The sequence below is a fragment of the Rhamphochromis sp. 'chilingali' genome (genome assembly GCF_963969265.1).
Source record: "Rhamphochromis sp. 'chilingali' genome assembly, chromosome: 6".
Classification (NCBI taxonomy): domain Eukaryota; kingdom Metazoa; phylum Chordata; class Actinopteri; order Cichliformes; family Cichlidae; genus Rhamphochromis; species Rhamphochromis sp. 'chilingali'.
Genome location: NC_137933.1, coordinates 28,700,379 through 28,718,041, shown reverse-complemented (window position 1 = coordinate 28,718,041; position 17,663 = coordinate 28,700,379). Strand labels below are relative to the sequence as shown.

General features: G+C 40.4%; 1 protein-coding gene across 1 annotated transcript in view; it reads left to right on the top strand.

Annotated features, from left to right (window-relative positions):
- The window catches only part of ush2a (Usher syndrome 2A (autosomal recessive, mild)), a 227,024-nt gene that overhangs the window by 12,170 nt on the left and 197,191 nt on the right, over nucleotides 1–17,663 (top strand). Inside the window, exon 6 of the mRNA XM_080885054.1 lies at nucleotides 17,447–17,582. Within this exon, the coding sequence (XP_080741180.1) occupies nucleotides 17,447–17,582 (136 nt within the window). The remainder of the gene's footprint in view (nucleotides 1–17,446; nucleotides 17,583–17,663) is intronic.

Here is a 17,663-nt window from a genome sequence, read left to right as displayed (position 1 = left end):
ACCGGAAGCCCACAAACACGGACCAGTACCTCCTCTTTGACTCCCATCACCCTCTGGAACACAAACTTGGGGTAATCAGGACCCTACACCACCACCCTACACCCTCTAAGCCTGAAGGGAAAAAGAAGGAACACACACATGTAAAGGAAGCACTTAAAACATGCGGCTATCCTAATTGGGCGTTTATAAAGTCAGCAAAGAGGCACGGAAAAGAAGATCAGACACTAGCGAGGGAGGATAAGAAAGACAGACGCAACAACATTTTCATCCCCTATGTAGCTGGTGTATCAGAGAAACTCAGGAGAGTTTTTCTCCAAGCATGACATCCCGGTGCATTTCAGACCCAGCAACATGCTCAGACAAAAACTGGTTCACCCGAAAGACAAAACTCCTAAACACAAACTTAACAACGTGGTGTATGCTGTACAGTGCAGCGAGGAATGCCCAGATCTCTACATCGGAGAGACCAAACAGCCACTTCACAAGCGCATGGCACAACGTAGAAGAGCCACCTCCACGGGACAAGACTCAGCAGTTCATCTGCATCTTAAGGACAAAGGTCACTCTTTCGAGGATGCCAATGTTCACATTTTGGACAGAGAGGACAGATGGTTTGAAAGAGGAGTGAAAGAAGCCATCTATGTCCACTGTGAGCGACCATCTTTGAACAGAGGCGGTGGTTTACGACACCAACTGTCTGCCATCTATAATCCAGTTTGGAGATCCTTTCCCAGACGCCTTAACGACCACTCACATCCTGGGCCATCTGACCTCAGGAAATCACATGATAGGGTGGGGCCAGGTTTCACAATGACCTCACCAGAAACCCGGGCTGATTGTGACCCACACCCGCTTTCACACCTTGGCTCATGTGATTAGGTAGAGGATCATCAGGGGGTCCTTTGTCCCTCTTTGGGGGGAAACTCCCACTGGGTTTAAATCTGGGACTCTCCACCATTTGACCTTAGAACTGAAGAAGCTTCTTGGATGAGAGGTGAAACGTCTTCAAGCAACTCAAAGAAGTCCAGACGCTTTTCTTTCCAAGCTCCTTAGACTACGATGACCTGGATGACTGAGAACCTTCACAGACACATTTTATCGGAGACATTTTAGTCTGATGCCATTTGTTCTAAGACCATATTGTCTGATAATGTTTTGTCAAAAGTCTGATGGGTTTTTCAATGGAATATTATGCTTTTTTGTTTATGGTCTGACAATGTTTTCCTGAGACTTGAGGATTTCCTAAAATGTACACTTTAATATATGCAGCTCCATATATCTCTTGGCAGTGTTCAGATGGTTTCCCCCAAGGATTTGTGTCTTCTCCCAGGAAGGCAAATGTGTAAACCACAATTCTATGCCATAAGACACCATACAGTAACTGTTAACAATGGAGAAAAATCTACCGTGGTCACCTTTCTATGTAAACTCAGCACTTCGAGCCTAGATTTTACTGTAAATGAGCGCACGCCGAAAAATGCTGAAAAGGGTTTTATGATGAAGCACATGGCAGGTATAATGAGGTTGTATCTAAAGTAAACACAAATGGCTTAAAATATAAAAGTGGAGGGGACCATGTACAGCTTAAAGTATTAGACAATAAAACAGGATAATACTCAAAAGTCCAGTCTCCAGTTTCAAATAAAATTATAAAAGATTTAACACTAGAAACGGCAAAGGGGTTACTTGGACTCCTTTGGTATTTAAAAATTACGCAACTTTGTTAAAAGAAAATCCATCATCTCATATTTCATGACTTTTCCTAAATTGGTTTTATTCATCATATGGTGAGTATTGGGGTGTATGGGATAAAAAGAAAAAAAATATGACCATTTATGCCTAGAAGTGCTGAAGAAATCGTTTTGACCCTCATACAAATCAGTGTAAAATCCTGTGCTCAACAGTTACTGTGCCTCATATGCATCTTTTGATATGAAGGTTGCTACAGTTTTATTCAGAGCAAGCTATATGTAAATGATGATTGAATAAAGAGAACTGTAGTTGGATAAAAGATAAATAATTATTGTAATGGTGAATAAGTCGGGAATGGGATATTGAACTGGTGTGCAGTTGAGGAAGGTGGATTACTGGATGCAGAAGCTGTGCTGAAATTATTGTCTAACTGAGAGCAGACTGCAGATACCAGTTTATTTTCAGATTCTAAAATATATTTTATTTTTTCAAATCTATAATGAAATAATCTGAGTCATTTGTTAAGCCCAGAATTGTTTTAGATGCTAATAAAATGTTTTGGAATTTTGTTTATTGATGACCTTGCTTTTCATATTTTTAAAAAGATATATCTAAAATTTTCTTTGTTAATACCATGTGTTCTCAAAACACAGTAAAATAAGTTCCATAATAACTAAAGTGGATGAGTGCTTTAAAGTGAGCTAACAGTGTCAAATGTAACTACATTAATGAATGTACATTAATAGCACCTTCGTTTTGCATTTAAATGGTTGGGAAACCAGGAGTTCTGAGTACGTTATCCATAAATGTGCACTGCTTTAAAATGAAAATCATTGTGTCTAGCCTGAAAATTTGACTTGACAGTCTAGTTTACAAGCTTGCTGACTGGTGTTGATGGAACAGTACTTTGGCAGTCTAACATGTTGTTGGCTAAATGTAGTTTTGCTGATGGCTCAGTTGGTTGCTAGCGTGTGTACAGGATGCCTGCCTCTGGGGGTACAGTTGTCATATATGCCTTTGTACAGTATGCTTTATATGTTTGTTGCATATTAGTGTAGGCATGGGAGAGTACAGTAATTTACTAAAAGTGTGTTACGTTGGTGCCCCTTGAAGGTGTTTCAAAACTTTGTATGCGTTTGTTTTTGTGAATTCTCTGTGAATCAGTCTGCCTTTTGTTTAATGGTATGGTGATGTGATCTGCTTTGACCATTCAGAAGAATAACATAATCATACTTGACACTTAAACACCATTCGCATACCCCTGTTCTCCTGCACACACATACACTTATCTACTGGCTTGCTACACAGACACATACTCACAATTCAGCGGTAATTTGTAACAGTCTGTCAGCTACAATACAGATATTACCCTATGAAGGAACTCTGTAATTTAGAAACCTTTCTTATTCACATATAGTGCACACACACACACACACACACACACACACACACACACACACACACACACACACACACACACACACACACACCCGTCATCTGTCGGTTTGTAAAGATCAAAACACCAAAAAAGACAGTCAAAAGGGATGCGGGTTTCCAAGCGCCAGGAGCAATTCACACACACACACACACAGGGGTGCCAGGAGCAAGGTGCTGTAGGGATGCTGGTGCTCCCTAGGTAGTTGTCTTATCTGATTATGGTAACGATGTAGAGAATAGCGGAGGAAAATGTTGCCTGGGGGAGGGAGGGAATGACAGAGGAAGAGAAATGGGGGAAGCGGGGATGTGGCTCAGTGTAGTTAAGTGATAGCTGTAAAGTCAGTCTATCATTGGACTCACCTTTCAGTGACTTTTTGCAGGATATACTAATAATTGATAGTTGTCCATAGAAAAGCATCTGCTCTACAGCTGTGGATGAAGAGTTCAGTACAACTAGTCTCACACTGACTGATCTGTGTATAAGAATAATTTGGTGTGGTTGGTCTTTTGTGTCACAATGTCAAACTTAAATGAATTATTAGAGTCATGGAGCGCTTTACTTTTTTTTTTCTTTACTTTTACTTACTCTTTTGTGCAAATAAATTATGTCAGTCTTGAGGTGGATCTACTATAGGAACTGAGATCTTGAGAAAATGCACTTGTTTTCAAAATCTGGAAATGTTACTCGTGCACCATAAATTGTGTTTTTTGTTTACTGAGTTATCGCTGTTGCTTGTTACGTCTGTGTTAGGAAGTCTGCAAGTGTTATCTTTATATGATAAAATGTTGTTATATTGATGACACAGTTTTTAATTGCTTCTACTCAGACACAGGTTCTGTTGTAGCTTCAGAGTGCTTTCATGTTTTTCAGCAATCTCTGCATGGTCTAAGCTTACGTTAAGTAAGAACAAAGTCAGCTGAGTTTGGAAATCCGGGGAAGTGGCTTTTAAAACCCACTGAATTTGTTCTAAGCAAAGTCTTTCCTTTTAACCTCTCTTTAAAGAGCTTGTTAAAGAGCTAAAGCCTAAATTTGCGTCCTCTATGGAGAGGCTTTCTTATGCTGCATTTCTGTTTATGATTGATAGAAATTAGGGCATTTTGTACATGAATGCATCATCTTGGGATCCAAAGAACATAAGCACTGTTTATCAAGGTGCAATAACATTAATTAGGAACACAAAGGCATTCAGTAATTAATCCACAGTGTATGCTTGGGTTGGTTGGCCTTATTTATGAATTGTCAGTTTCACCACCATATCTCTTTCAGTGTGTTTTATTCTTGTAGAAAGCTCTGTTCACATGGGGAGAGAAAACTGCTCATCACACCTACAGATTTATATTGTGGTGAGCAATGGTGAGTGGTGGGACATATTTCAACAATGAATAGTTGCAACAACAAAAAAAGGATCTGATTCTGCCCTGATACTACCGATCTGTCCAAAGTGTACCCCACCTCACGCCCTATGGTAGCCCTATGGTAGCCCTATGGCACCGAACCCCCCTCAACCCTGATAAGCAGAAGAAAATGAATGGATGGGTTGATGGATCTGATTCTTTATGTAGACATTAAAAGTAAATGTTTACAGAGAAAATAATACATAGCAATTATTTATCTTTTAATCCTTTTGGCCTGTAGCACCTTAGCCTTACTGGGCTTACTTGGATTGTTTTGGAATTTACATTGTCTGTAGGTTGATTTGGGTTGCAAGAGAGAAAACGATTTTTAAAAATGCTTTTAGACAATTAACCTTCCTTAATCTGAACAAATGCTAAATGAATGATTGAAGTTCACCAAATTTATGTCCCAGTGTCATAAGTCGTGTGGGAAATTCAGTAGTAGCTGAGCATGATGAAGAAGAATTGTGAGATAAATCAGATACCAATAATATTAAAATTGTGAACTCTTGTCCTTCCTCGCATGGACAACCAGTCACACTGGAAACTTTCATTTCTTGCTATTAAATATAGTAATATATGAAAGTAGAGGATGCACACATTGGCTCAACATATACTTAGAGAGTCCCAGCCATAAAGACAGAGAAAAAAAGTGGGGAAACTGACAAGTTAAGTATGTGTCTGGGTGTCATTCTAAGTTAAGGCCCAGTCAGGATTACAAGGACACACATGCAGACACACATCTGTATCAATGTATTTATTGGAGGGAAAGAACTAGTTGTTCCCATTGCTCTCCAATTTATTCTAAGGACTGTGACAGCTCATCTGTTTCACTAATCTGCTCTTAGACACTTTGGCTGCTAAAACTTCTACTGCATGTCATAATACCCTTAATGAATGTTTTCATGCGCAATTAGACTCTGGCCTGTGTCTTTGTGTGTATATGGACTGGTGTAGACTTGGCAGAGAGCTGCTATTTTGAACTAACTCGCCTGATAACACCACAGTCTTTGGAAACACCCACTTTATTACCTACACCAAGGAGGTTATGCTTTTGGTAGCGTTTGCATGCACGTCTTTCTTTCTGTAAATGTGATAGTGTGAAAAATCTTAAATGAATTCTGATAAAAGTTCGGTTCATGTAACAATCTATTAAAATTTGGCCTACATCCACCAAGGTCTGCAAGATTAACTTAATTATTTATTGATCAACAGTTGACAGCCTTATAACTTTGAAATTATGATTTTTACAAGTGTTGCGTGTATTGTCAACATATAGAAAGTATCATGTCACACGATACTTTAAAGTAATGTGCAATTTTTGTACATTGCACTTTATGTAGTCCTGTGTTGTCTACTATATGTCATATGTAGCAGTATGGTCTTGGAGGAAGGTTGTCTCGTTTCTGTGGGGGGGACACAATAAACCTTTGGTCAATATATTGCTATATATATTTTTAGAATGAATAGAATTTCTCCTTTTAAACATCTGATAGTACAGGACTTTGGGCAAAATCTGCTGTTTGTTTAAATCTGACTTAATACAAAAATCCTTTATAATGTTAGTTAATATTATGCGCTTAAAATAAATGTAGAAGTTATGACATGTTATCTATATGTTATCTATATGACATGAAGAAGGCCTTACATGTCATATAGATACAAGCAGATTCACCACACTCTGTCCAATTTGCTTCTCCTGGTTTTGGTTTTGTCTCTGTACCACCTAGAATGGCAGAGAAAGATAGAGATGCGCACTGAAGGTTACTTTGTGTTAGTTTATACTTTGCATAAGCATACACTATGTGTACATGCAAGGGAGCGTTTTATGCACCCTTTTGTATGCTCTCTGCATGTGTTTGTGTGCACCAGATTACATGCATTTATGTGTGCTTGTCTGTATGTGTGTGAAGGTGAGGCAAGGTTGTTATGCAGGGGTGAAGTGGACACCTCTATGGTAGCCCTCTGCCTGCTGGCACTGGAGGCAAAAGGGCACAAGACTGGCATCAATTACATAGAGAGAAAGGTGTGTGTGTGCATGCCCATTGTAGATTTTTTTTAGCCTGAAATTAATTAATTAATTTAACATCAGTGGTTTAAGTTAGTGTGTAGTGTGGTCCAGCTTAGTGGTGAGAGCAAGGCATTAATAGAAGCAGGGTTAGAGGTTTCATTCCCATTGGAGCTTGGAGATATGAGAGCTAAAAATGCATCCGGCTAGGGTTCTGCAAGGTGCTTTAGATTTAAAAAAGAAAAGAAAAAGCTTTTCAACCTTGTTAGAGTAAAAGGAGCTGTTTGTTTAATTCGGTTTTATTTAATTCAGGTTTATCGGTATAGCGCCAAATCACAACAATAGTCAAAGTATTCTTTACTGTAAGGTAAAGACCCAACAGTATTCTGGAGAAAACCTTAACAATCAAGCAACCTCCTATTAGAAAGCTCTTTGCAATGGTGAGAAGGAAAAACTCCCTTTTAACAGTTAGAAACCTCCAGCAGAACGAGGCTCAGAGAGGGGCAGCTATCTGCTATGATTATCTTCAACTTTCTTACATTTTAGTGTGGTTCTGTATCTGCCCTCTTGCACCATCATCTAGGTGTCACAAGTAGCAGGGTGAGGAAGCAGTTAGTAGAGGTTTATTCCCAATAAGAGAAAATGTGTTGGAGAAATTTCAAGCTCAACATGGCCCAAACTTAACCTGGTCACAATTCACTGGTGCATCCATGGCTTCTCAGCGAAAACAAGAATATCTTCTTTATTTAGTCTCTAACTGGGCTAAATATAAACAAGGAAGAATTTATTAATTTCTTTTTTAAAATTTTGATAAAACAAGAAAAAACTACATTGAACAGACCATTTTGAGGAAAAAATTTATTTGATTTGTCTCATTTCAGCATCTCTCCATTTTTTACAGAGTAAATTCTCAGTATGTTCTCGTGAATGTTTTTTGTTAAAGGGATCCACTTTGCTTTTTGCTCTGAAAGAAAAAGTCTGAGAATTATGGTCTTTATTAAAAGGTTGGTGTGTCACCCTCTCTCTCTTTTTTCCTCTTTGTCTTTTTTTTTTACCAGAAGATAATTTTCTTTTCCTCCCTTTCTCATTCTCTCTTGCTACCTCATCTATCTCTCATTCTCTCCCCCTTTCATTGTCTTCCCTCTCCACCTTCTTTGCCCTTCCCTCTTTCCCTCTCATTTTACTCACGCACAGTCTCTCCCTCTCTCACTCTCCATCTCCCTGGGGACAATTTTCTTTTCTTAAATAAACTGTCATAGCTAGTGTTAAAATATGGGCCTTACATGGGGTGAGCGCGGCAAGGCAAAGGCATGGGGCCCTGGGATGGTATAAAACATGGATAATATGCTGTGAGAGGTAATTGTATCTTTTAGCGCTGAGATGAGTAGAACAAATGTGTCTCCTCCCCATCTTTTCTCTCTCTCTCTCTCTCTTTTCCTTCTCTCCTTCTTTTCCTATCTCTTCCTTTACACACTTCAGCCGTGCTAATATGATAGAGAGAATATTGGCCGTACATCAGAGCTGCTAACAGTTCATAGTGAGTAAGGGCAAGCATAGAGGGGGGATGTGGGACTAAAGAGGGTGGGAGAGGATTGGAGAGTGAATAACAAGGAGAGGGAGGGTGATAACAGAAGAGACGGACTGAGAGAAATGGAGAGAGGAAAGGTGAAAATGTGCCTGAAGATGCAAAAGTGACATGCTGATGACACACAAAGTCAAAATCCACTTACTGATTTCACGTTGCTTGTTTTGCGTGTGAAGGGTGAGAACAGGGATAGCTTGGAATATGGAATTAATCAGTTTCCAAAATATTAAGTTAAGAAAGAGATCTGAGAGCATCTAGTCACACAACACCATGACAAGGCCTCGGTCCCTTTGGTTCAAATGAAAACTTGAACACCTACTGTCTTAAGCTTAATTGTAAGTTAGCCAGCTGGATCCAATCAAGTAATCAGATTTTGATTAAATGAGCTCTTAGGAGCTCTCGCTTCTGCAGAGAGACACCTCTGGCTGCTATCTCCATATCATATATAGAATCAATACATTTTCATGGTAATGTGAAAACATTACTTTGAATTTGACAATTTTAAAGTCACCTTTGGTGGAGGTTTTTTTTTTTTTTTTCCAATTTTGTCTTCTTCTTCTTAGTCTTTGTTGACCTGACCCAACTGCTCTTCCTCTCTGTGCCCCTATTTTTTTTTTTTTGTCCTTTTTATCTCATGTCTTTTACATGATGCTCAACTGTAGAATTTTGACAGCACCCAAGCATTACGTTATATTGAACTTGATTCTGTTTAACTGATGGTGACTCAAAACCATCATCCAGCATCATTAGTTTTAACCATTTAAAAACTATTACTATTACTAGGCTGTGTAAATAAGACTGAGCTATAAATAGTAATAGTTATATATTTTTTTCCTTTTATATTGACTTGAATCGCAGTATCTTATGCTAAATATCTTCACCACTGGAGTTACTGGGACTCCTACTTTTGCAACCATATTACATGTGCTCTAATCATGGCCATTACTCTTCCGTATTCACACCAGTTTATTTTATTCTTTGTAATTTTAGTTGCTTATTCCTTCCTTCCTTCCTTTTTTCCTTCTTAATATTAAGAATAATTTTGCCACATACATCTCCTTTCTGGTGATGCCTTTATATACTTTACAAAACATCTCCTGTTATGTGTCACTTATTCTCGCCTGCTACTTTTCTCTAGTCAACAACAGTATTGTTCTCTCATTCACTAAACTCTTCACTCCAAACTCATAATATCTCTTGTTATTTCTCTTTCTCTCATTTTGTTTTTTATGTCATTCTCACTGTCTTTATTCTTTATGTCTCTGTCTTTATTCTCCTCCCCCCCCCCCCCCCCCCATTGACAGATTCACTGGCTGTGGAATGAGGTGTGTTATCAGTGAGTGGCATGTCAGTCAGTCACAGGGCAACATAGCCCAGAGGAGAGATGCAGGGGGAATAGAGCCTGGTGAAGTAGGATGTGTGGGGGCTGTGGCAGGAAGTCAGGGATTAGAGGAGGTAGAAAGAAGAGGATGAGGTATAAGAGGAGGAGACAGTGAAGCATAAGCTAAGCAACATGATTGGATTGTCCAAGAAACAAAAAGAAAAGCCAGGAGAGTATAATTCAAGTGAGCAGGGTGGAGAGATCAGGGTAAAAAGTAAAGATTTAAGGTATAAAGAATGATGAGAGCAAAAGAGTTGATGGGAGGGAAGTGTAAAATGTGGGAGAGGGGTAAGGTGGGATTCTGTGTGAGAAAGGTCAAACAGTAACAGTGCAGTGTATATAAACTAGTGTCTGTGAAAAACTTGCATTCAAACACCCATGTGCTCATGTGTACTATCACGCTCAGCTCTGCATAAAGCTTAGCATTCCTCTAGTTGTTAATAGAATAATCTGACAGCAGTAAAATAGATTTCTCTCTTAAAATACTTTCTTTTTTGAATCATCATACTTTTTATGCTATGCCCTACCTTTGACCCTAAGCATCTTAGGGCATCAAATACATGTTAGCATCAAATACATGTTCTTTTTTATAATAACAAATATATATATAAGCTATGGTAAGGAAGGGCTGCTGACCTGAAAGATAGGATAATGGTGAAGCTGGAAACCTAGACTCTCTGTAGCCGATTACCAAGACTATGTGAAGTACCCTCTGAAGGTCTACTAAAAGATGTGAATGCAGCAATACTTAAAACCCCTACTGTGACCATCCCCCAAACCAACCAGCTGATCTATACACAGCAGCAGTCCTCACAGAGATGTTTGGCTGTAAGATGAACAGCCACAAGGAGCAGTGTCCTACATGGAGAAGGAGACTAGAGGCTAAGGTAGCACAGAGGGAAATCAGCCAACTATCGGAGCTACAGAAAGGTGCGATGAAGAAGGTGCCTAAGAAGTACAGTAAGCTGCCCATATCTGAGGCCTTGGAAACTGCCAAGGAAAGACTCACAGCCTTAGCCAGCCAATTGAAAAGGTATACCAAAGAGATAGAAAGCAGGAGAATAAACTAGCTGTACTTTGCTGAACCATCTAGGGTGTACTCTCAGTGGCAGGGGAACAACATGAGAACAGCCCCACCAAGGCTGGAGATGGAGTAATACTAGAAGAGCATCTGGAAAAATGATGCAACCCATAACTGCAATGCTCAGTGCTAGCTAGTGGAGCTAGGAGCAGACCACAGCAACCTCCTTGAACATGGCCCAGTATCCATCACAGTGGCAAACATCCAAGAAAGGGTCCCAGGTATAGATAATTGGACAGCACCAGGCCCAACAGGATTCACACCTATTGGCTGAAGAAACTGACTGCACTCCATGAGCATCTGGCAGCACAAATGAACCAGCTGCTAATCAACGAGAGACACCCAGAATGGCTAACTGACAGCCAGACAGTCCTGATCCGCAAGGATCCCCAGAAGGGAGTGGGCCCATCCAACTACTGGCCAGTAACCTGCCTCATACCACATGGAAGCTCCTGTCAGGCATCATAGCGGCTAAGATGAACAGGCACATGGGTCAATACACGAGTAGGGCAAGTAACTGGAATTGGCAAGAATAACAGAGGGGCAAAATACCAGCTACTGGTAGACAGAGCAGTCGCTCGAGATTGCAAGAGCACCACCAACCTGTTCACTGTCTGGATTGACTATAAGAAATCCTATGACTTAATGCCCCTCACGTGGATGGAATGCCTAGAACTATACAAGATCAACAGGACCCTAATAACTTTCATCAAAAACTCAATAGGGATGTGACAAACAACACTAGAGGCCAACTTCAAGCGAATTGTACCATCAAGTGCAGGATCTACCAAGAAGATGCTCTGTCTCCACTGCTCTTCTGTACAGGCCTGAATCCCTTCAGTGAGAGCATTTGCAAGACTACGGATACCTACTACAGAATGGAGCATTTGTCAACCACCTCCTCTATATGGGTGCCATCAAGCAGTATGCCAGAAGTGAACGAGACATGGATTCATTCATCCACACAACTAGGGTATATAGCAATGACATCAGAATGTCATTTGGACTGGAGAAGTATAATTGGATGGTAACAAAGAGAGGGAAGGCCGTCAGAACTGAGGGGAATGAACTACCAGAAGGGAACATTGCAGATATCAAGGATAGCTACAAATACCTGAAAATCCCACAGGTAAATAGGAATGATGAAGAAGCCACTAGTGAATCCACAACCACCAAATACCTGCAGAGGGTCAGGCATGTCCTGAAGAGTCAGCTGAATGGGAAGAACAAGATCTACCCCCTGATCAGGTATCCTGCTGAATACAGAAGGAGATAGAAGCCACCAACATCAAGACAATAAAGCTCCTGACCATGCATGGAGGGTATAGCCCCAAATCCAGCACCCTGAGACTGTATGCTAAGCAACAGGTCGGAGGTTGAGTATTAGTGAGTGTCAGAACCACTGTCCAGGATGAGACAACGAATATCCATGATTACATCAGGAAGATGGCCACAACTGACCATGTGCTTAGTGGATACCTGAGGCAGACGAACCCTGAGAAAGAAGAAGAGCAAGGAGAAGAACCCTCGTGGAAGGATAGGCCCCTTTACGGTTTGTACCACCGGCAGATAGAAGAAGTGTCTGACATTCAGAAATCCTACCAGTAGCTGGACAAAGCTGGACTGAAAGACAGCACAGAGGCACTAATCATGGCAGCACAGATACAAGCTCTCGGCACAAGATTGTTAGAGGCTGGGGTCTGTCCCACCAGGCAAAATCCCAGGTGCAGGCTGTGTAAAGATGCACCTGAGGCAATCCAGCACATAACAGTAGGGTACAAGATAGTAGCAGGCAAAGCATACATGGAACGCCATAACCAAGTGGCCGGAACATCTGTGCCAAGTAGTGATAGATATAGCTATACTGATGGATAGCAACATGAGGAAGAATAAACAGGGGAAGTTTGAAAAATACCAAGGCCTGAGAGAAGAACTTGAGAACATGTGGAGGGTGAAGGCAATAGTGGTCCCAGTGGTAATTGGAGCACTTGGTGCAGTGACCCCCAAGCTAGACGAGAGGCTCTAGCAGATCCTAGGACAACATCTGAGATCTCTGTCCAAAAGAGTACAGTCCTAGGAGGGTATAATAGATTTCAAAATTCTGCCGTTTTGCTCATGGTTTCTGTATCATGATGAGCTAAACCTTTAATCTGTGACAGCTGTCTATTTGTAACACCATTTTGAGTATGGTAGACCATACTCAAAATAGTAGACCTTCTAAGCTACAGCCATGGGGTGGCAGAGCAGGTCAGCCACTAATCAGAAGGTCGGTGGTTCGATCCCAGGCTGCCTCCTGGCTGCATGCCAAATATCCTTGGGCAAGATACTAACCCCATGTTTGCCTACTGGTGGTGGTCAGAGGGCCCGATGGCGCCAGTGTCCGGCAACCTCGCCTCTGTCAGTGTGCCCCAGGGCAGCTGTGGCTACAGTGTGTGAATGTGTGTGTGAATGGGTGAATGACTGAATGTAGTGTAAAGCACTTTGGGGTCTTTAGGGACTAGAAAAGCGCTATACAAATGCAGGCCATTTATATAATCATCTAAAAATGTAAAGTTTATATAAAATTAAGGAAATTTGTCTTTCGTTTATTATTTTTGTTTAACAATGCTTCTTGGCAATAAATCCTATACCATTTGAAAGCCTGTTTATTTTCCCCCTAAATGGTGTCACATTTGTAAGGAAAATACATTTGTGGGTTGACCAGCAGAGCTGAGCGTGTGGGTTGCACCGATGAAAACTACCAATGCCAAACATCTTATTTTGTTGTTGGCTTCTGGTACCCCAAGTGATGAAAATCAGTTGCTTTATTAGTGCTGTTCAGCAATGAATCCATATTGTGCCTATGACAGTTGGATCGTAGGATCAAAGTGTGGAGAAGACCCTGATTGCTCCACTGATAGGGTACCAAGCTTGGTGGAGGCAATGTGGTGGTGTTGGACAGAATCTACCTCACTGGAAAAACAGGCGTTGTCATCATTGGAGGCATTGGAGATATCAAGATGAAATTCTTCAATCAGTGACAGTCCCATATCTCCAAAGTCTTGACCTCAACCCTAGTGAGCACTTGTGGGGTCAGCTTGGGTGTGCTGTTTGTGCCAGAGTGATGGTTCTTCTACATGCTGCTGAGGCCCCCGTATGTTAAATTTCCGATATGTCTTTTTCCTCTGAGACATCTAGTCATCCAATCCAGTGACACCAAAATAGCAGAATAGGCTGTTTGGCATTGGCAGAGAAGAGTTGACAAGTTGTTTTTTTTTACTCAACTCTGTTGCTCATTGTACACATGCATTTTCCTTACATATGTGGCACCACTTAAGGGAAAAATAAACAGGCTTTCAAGTGGTAAAAGATTTATTTCCAAGAAGCATTAATGACAAATACAGCACCAAGAGAATGACAAATACAGCATTAAATATGGAATATGTGCAGTGTATATATTTCAAAGGGACATGTTTCAATACATTGCTGATAATTTTACATTAAAACAGGGGTTTTAAACTTTTTTTTATCATGCCTCCCACCTGCACCCCCTGCAGAAATTGAACCATACCAGAAAAGAAAGAAAGAAATAGCAGGTTAAACAGGTAATATCACTTGAATGCATGTGGATGTGATGTAATGAATATTTTACAGCTGACTTTTTAAAAAACTTTTTTTGCTGATCCTTATGTTTGGTATTGGTTGCAGGTATTATATTGATATAAAATGAGAATTATTTACAATGGGTAATGTTTTTATATGACCAGAATAGCAACTTTGAGATGTTTTTTACTAGTACTTTCTTAACTGCCTTTACTTTTGTGGCCCACAGCTGCGAATTCAGCTTAGGAGAAACACTGCTGTCCACACTGTGTACTGACCCATGGCTTGGCAGGAGTGTGAAAATCGAGAAGAGCTTTAGTCAAAATGCCAGTATACAGATCACTAAAAGCTTTCCACTCAGGGTGTTTCTGGGCTTTTAGAAAGGCTTAGGTGGTACTGTTGCCAGTGGGGTGAGTTTTGCGCCATGAAAGGGCGCTTAAAACTCCCAAAGAGGGCAAAAAAAAAATATCACAGTTAAAAAAAACTATTTAATAAATGTAAATTATGAAAGTCAGACTAAAGAGCTATAGAACTCTTTGATATATGTTTTAGGGGAAATATAGTACCTGGAAATCCTTTAAGGCCAACTAAACTAAGGCAATCAGTTTTACCACTGCAGTGAAAATGGGGATAATACAATGTAAAATAAGAATAAATAAAGAAAATGTGCTGTTTCTGTTTTATTATAGTTTAATTTTCATCTAACATCAACTGTGGCATTTTGATCAATGTAGCAGAAGAAGCAGTTTTCACACTGAAGGTATACAGGCCAAAAACTAATGATGCTTCTGCAGCTATAAGTAGTTGCATGGACCACAGTTGGTGCAGAGTTTGAGTTTTAATATTCAGTTTAGTTTAGGACTGAAACTTGCTGAAATCATATATCTTTACAGTTTCAGCTTTGATCTTAATGTGGCAGTTTGAGTTTGCAGGATAGGGAAATAAAACCCATAGTTATCTTTTCAACCAGTCTTTGTAACCATTTTACAATTAATAATTGTTATAGTCGAAAAATTGGTTAGTCGCTTTGTTGAATAAATTGTTATACAGTATAACCCTGGGACATTCAGTTACAGTATGATGCCAAATCAGGTAATTGCTATTCTTGTAAATACATAATTAACTAAAAATAGTAGCTGCTACTTGTGGATTACACTGTATAAATGGATATGCAAGTAGTGGCAATACCTTATGGTGCTTGTCCTCTGTGTAATAGAAAGAGAACAGGTAGAGTTTCAAATGCATCTTTCTTCTGGACACAGTCCAAATGAGACTAGTTATCAACACAAGAATTCAAGAAGTCCTTTTTCTGTTTACCCATATGCTGAAAGAACTCTGAAGTTACACTGGCTAAAAGAGACGAAGAAAGGTGGAGGAAAGGATGAGGTAAAAATACAGATGGGCAGGGAAAAGGAAAACTGGAGAAAAAGTGTTTGTGAAAGCTAACAAAGGGGAGTTGGCTGTGTTTCAAAAGGGCGCATGGCGGCTAAGGAGGATGAAGTGCTTCAGGATTCATTTACATCAGGCCTGACAACTGCCTCACATCATCCCAAGAGCAACACAGCTCTGGCTTAGAGATTCCTAAAGAGGGCCCTTCTTCTAGCTTCCTCTCTTACAGCCACGCTCAGACTTTTCTTTCTCTTCCCCCTGTCTCTTTTTCCCTCTTTTCTTTTTTTCCACTCCCTTACTCTCCTGCGCTCTCTCTTGTGCTCTCATGCGTTTGCCAGTCTTCAATCAGCTATCATGAAAGTGTCTGTCTGGGTGTCTTAACTATCCTCTGAGAGGCAGACACTTGTCTGGGCCTGCCTTCATCCCCTAAAGGCGTTTTTTGACTTGGACTTATTTCTCTCCTCACACCTTTTCAACTTCCCTAAAGAGCTGACAACAAGTGAGAACGACGGGGCAAGATAAACATGAGGGGAAGAGACAGGAAGGGAGATGAGAGGAGGAAGTCATCAAGTGAGAGGGACGAGAAAGTAAAAATGGTTTTGGAAAAAGGGTAGAAAATGGAGAAAATGAAAATGAGGTGAGGAGACTGAAAAACTGAAAAAAAGGTGAAGGAATCAAATGACCTCATGAAGAGGAGAAAGGACAAAGCAAGGAGGACCAGAGTGGAAGAGACGAGAAAGATGAAACAGGAGAAGGAGGGCTCTAGTAAGACAGAGACTGTCACGTTTATCAGTGGTCCCACAGTGTGTTTCCCAAACACAGGATTTGGAGATTGCAGTAAAGGGAGAAAGTGGGACAGGACACATTAAAGTTTTTTTGGGTGTGTGTGTGAGGCGGGGATGGGGGAGTGATGTCCCTTTTTTGGAAGTATCTTTCTTTTGGCCTGGGTTTGATGTGAAAGCGAACTGGTCCTGCTTTGACGGTGTTGTCTGCTGTGCAGTTTTTAATATTCATGCAGCAGATCAGGAAAGGAGAGGGGAAAGGAGTGGAGAGGAGATTTTTGGTCAAACAGAAAGCTAATTTGCAGCTGAGGCAGTTTAGCCTGAGGCACTTTCTGCTACTGGGGAAATGAGCTGGAAGATTAGCCGTATGTATAATTCACACACACGTAGTCACACACACACGCGCATAGATATGCACTGATGGTGTTTGCACACACTTTTGCACAAAGATGAACAGGCGAACACAGAGCAGCTGCCGCTTTCTAAGATGCTGTGTTACAGTAGTAACCTGCTGCTATGTCTGTACAGCTGCATGTGCCCTTCTGGCCACTCCCTGCAATAAAACTTTTAATGTGATCACTTTTGCACTGTCCTATATATAAAGCTTGGTGTAAAATATACATAGACATTATTTTAAAACATCGGTCAGTTTTCGTTTCTCAATCAAATCCTCAAGCTACTACTAGGTGTTTTTCATTTTTTTAAATATAACTCAGTTATCCGAGTCAGCGTAGTGTACTAGTCACAGTTTTGTGACACTTTTGACATTTTTGTGACCCTACCCTAGTTAATATACACCAGGGGGCTCAGATTTGCAGTTTTGTCATCTTCTACAACAAATGAAATTTAAAAAAACAAACACAACACTACATTTTCAGAAACATTTGTGGCTTTTTTCTTGTTTGTTTGTTTTTTTGTTATTTGTACTACTTGAACACTAAAGTAGCCCCAAATGAGATGGCAGTGCCAGCAGTGGCCCACAGCTTATTTAGGTTTGAAACCCCTCATACACACAGTTCACTGCACAGAGCTGTAAACATACAAGGTAAATATAAAGAATGATTTCATTCTGCTCATCAAGGATATATGTATCTCCCTTTGATGGAAATTGCAGATCCATGACAGACATGCAAATCTTTTCCTGGATGGCCTCAAAGAGGATGGAACACCATTTGACACACAACAACTGACCACCAGGCTTTCTGATGTCAGTGAGGATGGTGCCATGTGGGTGGGACTCAGCTCTAAGGGTAAATATGACTGTTTTTTGTTTTTTTAAGTATTTTGATTTGGGTTGTTTTTTTTAATACATTTTCATGAAATGCATTTGA